General features: G+C 30.5%; 1 protein-coding gene across 1 annotated transcript; it reads left to right on the forward strand.

Annotated features, from left to right (window-relative positions):
- Nucleotides 1-10,182: 10,182 nt before the first annotated feature.
- LOC123210419 (major allergen Pru ar 1-like) lies at nt 10,183-11,030 on the forward strand. Its single transcript, XM_044628762.1, has 2 exons — nt 10,183-10,454; nt 10,563-11,030. Exons 1-2 carry the CDS (start codon nt 10,271-10,273, stop codon nt 10,859-10,861), a joined length of 483 nt encoding a protein of 160 aa, XP_044484697.1. The 5' UTR covers nt 10,183-10,270; the 3' UTR covers nt 10,862-11,030.
- Nucleotides 11,031-11,895: the final 865 nt, after the last annotated feature.

Raw genomic sequence — 11,895 nt, forward strand, 5'->3', positions numbered from 1 at the left:
CACTACTCCAAATCCTTTATCAACAATGTTTTTGCCTCCTTGAAAGATAATAATCATCTCCTCTCTTATTGTTCTAGAGTGCTTAGGTTTGGAATTTTTTTTTTAATGCATGTCTTCATAAGACTTTAAACATTTAATCTCCAAATACATGAGAAATGTACATTACCGAAGTTAACTCCTTGTCCTTATCCTTAATTTATTAAAATCTTCTACAAAATTCAAATTCACTTTGTCCTCTTTAATATTCAAATCTTTTTCCAAATAGAAATCCTTAATATTCATAGATATTTCAAATCCATAATTAAAATCCTTGTCTCAAATCGTAATATTCAAAAGTATCTATCCCCTTAAAATGGAAGATAAGATAATTTTCTCTAATAATTAATATTTAAATTTGATTTAATCAATTTTCAAAATTCAACTTATCCCATATCTTTAATATTCAAATTATATCACAATCTCTAACTCTTATCCTAAACAAAATTTATCATATTAAAAAATGATAATAGTAAAATAATATAACAATAATAACAGTAAATATTGGATAATACACTTAATTTCTCTCATCATCTAGGGTTCATCTCTACCCATCCTCGTATGGCTTGGAATGCTTCACAAGTGTAAATTTTAGTCATTATGGTGAAAACATTTACATTCAATCTTCTTTTTGCTTATCACTATGGCTATTAGATTAGGTTAAAACATGGATTTGGAACCCTCACAATGTTACTAACTCTCTCAAGATATCGTAAATCATAGTATGTATGAACACATCTAAGCATCTCTCTATGGATGCCTAAGAATTGGCTTTCTCTCATGACAATTTTCTATAGGTGTATATGATAAACAACATGTCTTCTCCATCAGTACAACACCTCTCTATTAGTGTATAGTCTATGTTATGGATGCATTCTCATAACAATATTCTTAAAAACATATTCCCTCATTTGTAAGGAATTCACGTTTCCATGGATGATATGAATCTTTCTATATCTTTGAATCTTTAAGTACCATAGATGTATTCTCAAGATAACTAGGTCTACATATGGTCTATGAGATCTTTATGTCTCATCACCCTATTTTAGAAAAACATTAATTATTACTCTATCTCTTAATCTTAATCTCATATTCATATTCTAAAATATGTTTTCTCATATCTAATTCTAACTTAACTTAGGCTCTAGTTTTCACCTATCATGTACATGCTCATGATCTATGTGCCTTAACTTATTCTTTTCATAGCACCTATCAATTCCTAACAGTACCATTTAAATCCCTAAATATCACTTAAGACAACTCTACGAATGATCAGGCAACACCCTTGTACATTTGTTCAATTTTGAGTCAATTGTATAGTCATGCATCCAAGCTAAAAGAACATATATCCTTTTTTTCTCATGCATGAACTACTCACTCATGGGGTATTCTTAACCGTGATAGAATAGGTAGTCATGCATGCTTCGTACATGGTCAGACATACCTTGCACGTGCATGATTCATCATGCATGTGTTACTGAGATCGTAATCTTATGTATGGGTATGCATGGCAAACATCTCATGTTATGCATGAATTATGTTGTGTATGTCTTAGGAACCATTTGGGCTATCAGTTTTAGGATATTTTATCTTGTATATATATGTAATAATTTATTAATAAAAGAAATAGTTCTTTTGTTCATATATGTAAATTGCTTCCTTTATTTGCATTAATATAAAGTATGCATGTAAACTGTCCACGTAATTCACTTAGAATATAAAATTGAATTATTGAATTGTTCCTTATAAACATGATATAAGTTAGGCAATAATATCACATAGTAGAGATACTAAATATCTTCATTGAATATCATTAGATGATATTAGTGCAAATGACAATGATCATCATGTCATTAGGGATTAGTATGGGATTAACAGTTAGTAAACCATTTTTCAAACATGCCAATAACAATAAGTCATATGGTCATTAAATCATAATCAATGACTTATCATATGATTGTACAAAGTAATCCTTTGATGTGACATATCATGGCTAGATCCTATACAGATACATGTGGTTCATATGGTGTATAAATACGAGGCTAATCAAATTTGTACAAAAGGTCATGTTGGTCATGCATTTTTTGTATATGAAGATAAATGATGATCAAGATAAGATCTATTGAATTGAAAACATTGGATTCAGAGTATCCACTAACTTGATCCAATTTTGAGTTCTCGAATAAACATTGATAAATATTAGAAATCAAAATCTCTTACCAGAGTATAATATAAGTCATAGAAGGTTATTCATGATGACACATTCTAAATATATTGATCAATGATCTGTAGAGTATCAAGATTAGGGTTTCCATATACCATGAGCCTAAACTTGATCAAGATTAGACAATGGAAGGATCTTACCTACACAAAACATATGATTGGGAAATTAGGTTTGATGGAGTGTTTCTTCATCATGGTTTAAGGCAATGACATATAGCTAGATGTTTACTATAGTCGTTTAGTTTCTAAATATGTTTTTTGGATTGTTCAAAAAAAAGCTTATGGCTATGTTACGATGAACCTAAAGGGTCACACTAATAAACTAAGCATTTTTAGAAGATTGGCTAGCACCTTGTAAAACCCATAAGTACATCTCAAGGGCATAATAGTCTTTTTGCATGAGTTGGCATGATTTAAAGGTAAAAAATATGGGTTCAAAGTGACACACAATTGTGTATAGTAAGACCATGTCTGTGTGCCATGACCATGTTAATCAAATAAGTTGAATCCATGTAAAATTCAAATTTAAGTGACACACGCCTATATGCCTCAACACACAATTGTGTATTGAATGCAAAATTAGTTTTTATATAAGGCACATTGCTATGCTTTAGGGATTATTATTTTCAATCCCCAAATGCACGAACCCCAAAAAGAGAGAGATAAATTTGAGTTTGATCATCTAACTTCTATATAGTAACCTTAGTGGCCTAATTCTAATGATATGGTGATACATAGAGAAGAGTAAAAAGGGCTTGCTTGTGTGCTCAATTTCTACAGAGTTAAGGTAAATAGGTTTTGACTATCTCTTGTATTTTGATGATTTGCAATAAAAAGGGGGTTAAAACCTATGTGTTTTATAAGAAAAATAATCCTATCATGATCCCTTGTCGATTGAATATTGAATGTTGTTGAGGTATTATGAATGATATCATGGATATATGTGTTGACTGTGTTTATTGGTCATTATTGCAATAATCGTTGATTTTTCTTTGTAAATATGAGTTTATGAAATTATTTTATGAACCTTTAGCCATTAAAAGTGCGACATATTTAGCTTGAAGGAATTATTGGTATTTGATGAGCAAATGAATTATATGAGAAGTAGAGGGTTGTCAAAATTACACTTGCTCTAAGGTTTGACATTAGATGAAAATATATAGGTCATGAACCAGTTTAGTATTGCTCTTAAAGTGATTGTTTAGATGTGCTAATGTGTTGAGATCGCAAACTTCTGTATGAGAAGTAGAGGGTTGAATGTGATGTTGAATTTTTTTTTTTTTGATATTGCATTGTGCTGAATGTGATGTTGAGTTTGAAAGATGCAAAAATCTCATCTCCAAACTTCATGCTCAAACCTTGACCTATCATAGGGCTTTTACACCAAGTTACAATAATAAAGAACTAGTTTGTTTACAATAATGGGAGACATGTACTGCACTTTCACTAAAACAAGAAACCAAGTTTCTCATTACTTAAAAAACAAAACTTCAAACAATTCATGAGATAAAATTAAAAAAAAAAAACAATTGCAACTAGGTTATACAAATGAAGAGAGAAAGAAAGAGAGATCTTGAATTGAGTAAGGAAAAATAATTAAATCATTGTGGTTTTGGCTTATAATAAGAGGATATCATATGAAGAGGTTAAAGGCAGGACAAGGTAGGAGTTTTTGAGAGAAATAGAAAACATAAAAAAAATATAGAGAAATTAAAATGAAAGTTCACTGACACGGCCATATTTCTTTAATATGATTTTCTCTCACCTTAAAATCTACATCTTACAAGAAATGAAGGAATGGAAGATTGAAGGAGAAACCTCCAAGCTTTGTTTCTTTAATTTGCTTTGCCAACTCACATACCATATTTAAATATAAAGAAAAAATTAAATAAAAGGCATAATAAAAAAAAGTTAGTTGTGTTCTATTGAATTGTTGATTATTATTATTTTTCTTTGACAAATTAACTTTGTGATGGAAGGATAATAATTAGATTATGGAAGGAATTAATTTCTTTGTTGATTTGTTGGTATGTTTTGTTGAGAAGTTATTAGACTTAATGATTACGGTTTTGTTGTGTTGTGTTTGATGAAATTACATTATAGTTTGTTGGTTATGGAAGGAGTGAATTTTCTATTGAAGTATGGTGTTTCTTTGTTTGGGAAATGATAGTTTTCTAATTGAGTTGGGTATTTCCTTTATTGAATATATTTATATTCCTAAATTTATTGATGAAACTATATTGTCCTTGCTAATCTACGCAAGCAGCCTATGTTTGACTTTACACATGTTGCATTTATATTTTAATTATATTAATAGCTAATAGTCTAATTTTGATTGTGACATAGAATATGACATAAAAAGAAGTAGAAAAATCTAAAGCTAGTCGAGTTTTTTCCCAAGCATCAACAACTAGCATTATGGCCCCTTCATTGCATACATTTATGAAAGGAAAGTTAGTGCAAATGGAAGCACCTTTACCTAGTCAAAAGGTTGCAATAGATGAAGTAGAGGTTGATATAAGAGTTATGGAAGGTTTTGATGCTTCATCTTCAGCTGAGGATGATGAAGCACATGTATTTTCTAAAGAAACTACAAAAGCACCACCTATTATACCATCTAATAAGAGGAAGAAAATATTTACTGTTTGGGAATGCATTCTGAAGGAGTTGTTTATTACTGTTGGGGATGTTACACATGTGGTGTGCAAGTATTTCAAAAAAATAAATAAAATTGCAAAAGACAAAGGCAACTATCCATTTGACACGACATATGGCTCAATGTGTTAATAAGAAGAAAGCAATGGGTAAGAACTTAGTTGTAAGGTGACAAACCATATTAGTTTTCAACCTTCAAACTTAAGGTTACCTGATTGTTTTTCTACCTCAATGGTGGTTAAGACAAGCATGAACTATAAGCATAAAAAGGTAAGTATGAGTTTACTTAATAACTTTATTGTAATTACAAAATGATTATGAAATTTATTGTATTATCTAATGTAATGATTATGGTATTGTTGTTTTAGATAGAAAGGCCTTGGCTCACTTGGTAATAATTTTTGAATTGCCATTTAATTTAGTTAAGCAGCTTGATTTCATTATTTTTTATCACGTTCTTCAACCTCTCTACGAAAAAGTTGGAAGGAAGCAGGTAAAAGAAAAAATTTGAGTAGACTAGGGGGATCAGTATTATTACTGATCTTTGGAAGTTAAATGCCCAAAATATTAAGTATATGGTAATTATGACTCATTGGGTTGGACTAGACATGATCATTAAACAAACAAATTATAAATTTTATACACCTACCTCTGCCAAGAAGAGGAATTGACATTGCAACATCAATATTTGAGTGTTTAAAGGGTCGGGGGATTGAGAATAAGGTAAATTCAACTTTTAGAATTGCTTATAAGAATATATTTATAATTTCATTAATATTCACTATTTTTTGTTAGTGGATGCAAACTATCATTGTTGACAGTGCTAGTGCAAATGACAATTATGTTAAAAGATTGAAGGTAACTTTTGAAATTTAAAGACTATTAATGTGTGACGGAAAATTGTTCCATGTTAGGTGCATTGCCTATATTGTTAATTTGTTGGTCTAAGATTTGGAGATTGATGAAGTAATAGTGAAGCTCAGGATTGAAGTAATAAAGAAGAGTAATGGAAATTTTCATTTTGATAACTAGATATATGTTAACGTGTTTAAATCTCAATATTAAGGTTGCGTATATCGTGTTATATGTGTATCTTTTAGGAATACCATTTTTCTTTGTTTGTTGTATTTAATAGAATTAAGGCCTGTTCTTTATATAGGGTTATTGTTAATTTGTTACATGCTAGTTTTTTTGTTCTTAAGATGTTTTTTCTTAAAAGAATTGAGACATGTTCTTTATATATTCAATATTTTGGATGATAAGGAATTTCACACTTTTTTTTGTGGCTTAATGAATTTTGATTGAAATAATGATATTGATATAGTTCGATTTTATTATATGAGATATTATACTTCAATTCAATTCCAGATTATTAAAAAGAAAACAAAAGCACATGGGCTCTGGATAGGCTCATTTGAGCTCACCAAGCTTGGCTCATAATCAGGCTCGTTTAGCCTACCTGAGCCAAGCTCACGAGTTGAGTTCGATTATTGATTTCTTTGGCTCGCTGAGCTCAAGCTAGAGCTCAGGCTCATTTCAATAGTAATCCAGTAGAGTTCGAGCTTAGTTAAGTTCTAGTTTGGCTCGATTCGAATCTAACCCTATATATCCTATTCAAATCGACAAGGTTTATTGTATAATCATACCATCATCATATTGCACTCTAATAATTCAAGATTATATTTCAAAATACCAGGGATCATGTCAAGCATTATAACCAGTTTGAAAACTAAAATTATGAATCAAAAGAACATGAAACAACATCATTCTTACCTCTTTTCCAAAGCCTAAAGAATCGATGAAAACTTCTCAATTTGATCACCAAAAATCCCCCAAAGTCTATTGAAAAAGACTTTCCAACGGTTTAAATATCTCAAAGGTGGTTTTCCTAAACTCTCTCTTAAAACTGATAAATATAAAGTTATGAGATATAGTCAAAACTTCATGAATATGATTCTTTAAATAATATAAAATTTTAACATATGTTTAAGTTATGTGTCTCTTAATGCACGATGGTGCATCTGACTTTCACTCTTTAATGTGGTACAATTTCCATATTGTCCACATGGCAGGTTGATGAACGAGTATGCATGCACAACTATATATCAGGCTAATTTTTACAATCTTTCAATGCTTAGCCAATCCTTCATACGTAAACAAACATTGAGGACATACAATGACTAAAATAACTTTGATTCATTCCTATGGGTATTACAAAAATTCATAGTTTCAAGCCATAAATCACACCTTAGACTAAGTTAAAACTGCTTTCCATTAAGTATCAACCAATTTCAACTTAAAAATGTGAGATTCAGAATCGAATTTTGAAAATTGAAATCAAAATACAAAACATCATCATAAACTTTGAAATAAACTATTAAATAATTTAATATTAACTTGAGAACCCATTTTAAGCTCAATTTTGAGAATAAGATGAATGAATTTTGGCTAAAAATCAATGTATTATAGTTCAAATGTGGGTAAGCGAGAAATATGTCGGTAGACACTTTTTAATTTAGGTCAACAGTGGTCAACCCTCCTTTGTGCATTAGGTTAATTTTGACGAATTGCATTTTCTTGGTTATGCCTGTATAACCCATCCAGTGTTGGTTAAAATTATATAGGCCCCCTAGTTTGGCTAATTTGATTAATTATTAGTTTATTTTTAATATTGTCTTGGTTTTTCTAATTGAATTTGTACTTTTTTTTAATTTTCCATGTTTTCTTTCTATTTGTAGAGTTTAATTTCTTTTAATTTTATTTTCTTTTCACAATTTTTTTATATTTATTTCAATTTTTCATATTATTTTACTATTTCAAATAGTACAATTGTGGATTGAGCTGTGAACTTGAATAGATATTATTAAAGAAATATTATATAATATATAGTGTTACATTGTAATCTGAAATTGAATCATAATCTTATGAAATAGAAAAAATAATATACAATAAATTAGATCCATAACGAATGAGAATTAGATCAAATTAAAATCAAATCAAATCAATCAGAATTAAATCGAATAAGAAAATTTTTTTTTTCACACACAGCGCAATTGTAGTTGGAGCTTTCGGCATTGCAATTGGAGACAAAAGTTGAGAAGTCAATGATGTCATGGTAGTAGCAAGAAATGACATTATTGTTAAAAAATTAGGAGGACGGTTCTATAAAATAAAGGTAGCAATGGTGGTAACAATGGACAAAGAATCGTTAGTATAAGAGAAAAAACCACTGACATGAGAGAGACGTGAGTAGGTGCTCAATTGTGCTAGAGGATGAAAGGAGGGGCTCAATTGTGTGAGGGAGTGGCCAGAGATATGGCACAATAGGGAGGGAGGTTGTTGTTGAAGATGAAAACACATGTAAGTGCAGGATCTTCAAAGAACTCTCGATGATAATAGAGAGAGATTAAAACGCTTGATCATCGAGAGAGATTAAAACGCTTGATGATGACGACAAGAGAAAGATGGAATGCGCTTATCGTGATGGCATCAAAAGAGAGATAGTGCCAAAGAGGTGACTGCAAGTAGAAAAATTTGCATAAAATGCAAGCACTAGGGTGAAGGAGTGAAACTCTAATGTTTCAAATGTTTGGGGACTGTTGAGGGAGGAGGAAAAAATAATATTGTTCAACCCTAAAGTAGGGAAACGTCAATTTTTTAAACCGACAGGTACAGGATGATAGTAACCACTCAAATAACATATTGAATTATAGATTGAGTTGTGAACTCGAATCAATATTATTGAAGAAATATTGTATAATTTATAGTATTACAATATAACCTAAAATAGAATTCTAATCCTATAAAATATGAAAATAATATATGATAAATCAAAACCATATCGAAAGAGTATCAGATCAAATTAAATTAAATTAATCAGAATTAGATCAAATCAGAATCAGTCTAAATAAGGAAATAAATTTTATTTCACATAAATTTCCAAAATTTTCAATTGTTAGATTTTCAATTTTTATTTTTAAATATTATTTTATTGTTCAATTATTCCAAATTTTCAATTTTCATATTACCTTATTTTTAATTTAAACTATGTCCACCTAATTTTTGGCATCCAATTGGGTATCAAAACGATGTTTATTATATGATTAGGTGATTTTGAACTACATAAATGCGTCGTCATGGAGGTCTCTAATGGTTTTTTAAACTACATGGATGTAAAAAATTTGTAGAAACTTTACGGGAGGTAAGTGATAATTCCTCAATTTTATTTCATCTTTAATTGCATCTCCTTATTAATTATAATATTTCATGTGTTTCCACTTTTTTTTTTTAAATAACATTAGAACTAATCCAAGGTGCTTTCAATCCTAGAAAAATTTACATTTGAATTCAATTAGTAAGTTTTTGTCCCACCAAAGATTTGGGAAAACTACTTCAGACCCCTTGAATTCAAAAATTACAAAATGTCATGCAAAACTCAACTCCATTAGAAAAAAAAAAAAAAAATGTTCATTTTCTCTATCATTTTTCAAAATTATGTTGTCACAACATTAGATTTGGAAAAGTATAATCTAGTTGGAATTGTACCAAGTAGGGTGAGATATGGTGAGATTGCACTTTGGGTGTGATTTTGACCATTGGATCTCATTCGTCAGCAACTGGAATCATCAGGAAGATCACATTTGAGTAAGTTCAATAATTAGAAGTAATAATACAGTAGTGGCTTTCGAATCAGTATGAAAGTAAGTATGTTTCATTGGTTGTTGCTTAATTTACGGAGGTTGATTTCGAAAGATAGAAACTGCTCCTTAGCGTCGAGTTATGCCATAGGTCGTGCTATACATGTCTCGCTTGTCCTACTATTGGGCTTCTAGAATATGGTTAGCCTTCCTTGAACTTTGACCCTCAAGTACTTTCTTTGAGTCGCTATCAGCTGGAGTCTTCGAAGGTTGGCTTCTAATTGCATAACACGCCATAATGTTGCAGAAAAGTCGCGACCTCTCATATCAAAATTGAAGCCATAACATAATTTTGGTTGTGGACAAGTCTTCTTGACTTTGATCCTTGCTTTCTTGATGTATTATTTATATCGCAATATATATATATATGCACACATATTTTGTATTAAGAAAAGAATGAAAAGATTTTATTTTATATTGCAATATTTCTGCTGAATTCGAACAGTAGTCTTTGTCCGGTTGGCCGGTCCAAAATGGATGCTTTGAAAGTTTGAATATTGATTCCGAATTATTTCCACCAAAGCTCACTCGCGTCCAAGATGTTTATCGGTCTATATATGCCTTTAAAGTTTCTCTTCTCATTCACGAACTGAAAAAGATTTATAATATTTCTTTTTGAGTTATTTTCTGTTTCTACCTCAGAAAAGTCACAGTAAAACATGGGTGTTCTTAATATTAACACAGAGATTACACTCACTGTTGCTCCATCCAGGATGTTCAAGGCTATGATCCTGGACTCTCACAATGTTCTTCCAAAGCTGGTGCCACAATCATTTAAGAACATTAAGCTGATTGAAGGCGATGGAGGCGTTGGCAGCATCAAGCTAATCAACTTTGCTGATGGTTGGTGTCATGAGATAATTTTAATTTCCTAGTGAATGTTTTGTATTGCTATTATTTGTCATCGTAAGATCAAGTACTGATGACAATTTATTAAATTTGATTGCACAGGAAGCCAATACAAGTATGTGAAGCACAGGATTGACGTACTCGACAAAGAGAACTTTGTGTGCAAGTACACTTTGATCGAAGGTGACAATTTAGGGGAGAAGCTTGAATCGATTGTTTACGAGGTTAAGTTCGAGGCTTCTGGCAAAGGTGGAAGCATTTGTAAGGTGGCTAGTGAGTACCATACAAAGGGTGATCATGAAATAAAAGAAGAAGTCTTCAAGGCAAGCCAAGAAAAAGCAGTTGAATTGTACAAGGTTGTGGAAGCACATCTCTTGGCAAACCCTGATCTCTATGCCTAAAGCATCCTGGCTCAATCACTAATCCAATTTCAAATTTATTGCGAATAAGAATTCTGTTATACTATGATGTTTATGCTTTGGTAATGAAATGTTTACTTTGAAGCTTTTGGAAGTTAAAGTTTATTCAATAAATTGCACTAAACTCAAGGAGAGGTAGTGCTGCAGTACATATGACTTGAATTTAAAGCGAAGACACAGGACCAGGGTGGCAATACAATTTATTTTTGGGAAATTGAAATTTTTAACTTTATTTTAATCCGTATATGCATATATATCATTTATTTCAAAACTTAAACAAATATACCATAACAGTAATAAACTTCTTCAAAATATATGCAGAGATTCTCTTTTTTTTCCTATAACTTTTTCTCTCTTCTTCCTCAGCTTTCAAGTGAAGATACATGCAGAGAGATCTTCTTTCTTTTTTTCTGCAACTTTGAAACTGTATTGTGAAAAATAGAATAAGTGCTCCAGAATGGAGTTAGTGCTTCAAAAACAAAAGAAAGAAAGAAAGAAAGAAAGAAAGAAAGAAAGAAAGAAAAAACTAAAAAGTGAAATAGATTTCAGATTAAAAATTCTTCGAAATAAGGATATAAAATAAAAAGGGCAACCTACCAAAACTTAACCACATCCACTTCATACCTTATATTAGACCCCAACTGCTAGATTGATCAAAAAAGATTATTTGGTAAGGTTTTAACTGGAAGAAATGAAAGATTGACGTTTAATTAAAAATAAAATTACTAGTTATTAAAAACATAGGTTGGCATCACTGAAAGAAAAAGTTACTAGAAAAAACGCCAACTCTTATTGTAAATAAAAAGGGTTGGGGACGCCAACCCTTTTCCATTTTAAAAAGGGTTGGCGTCTCAACTCCAATCCTGACGTCAACCCTTTAAAAATTTTTTTTGTTTAAAAAGTCTGAACGTCCACCCTTTTTAAATTTTTTTAAATTAAATTTTAATTTAATCTGTATTTAAATTAATTTGATTTGATTAGATTAATTTGAAATTGGTCTAAATTTAAATTATACA

Source organism: Mangifera indica, chromosome 3 (assembly GCF_011075055.1).
Source record: "Mangifera indica cultivar Alphonso chromosome 3, CATAS_Mindica_2.1, whole genome shotgun sequence".
Classification (NCBI taxonomy): domain Eukaryota; kingdom Viridiplantae; phylum Streptophyta; class Magnoliopsida; order Sapindales; family Anacardiaceae; genus Mangifera; species Mangifera indica.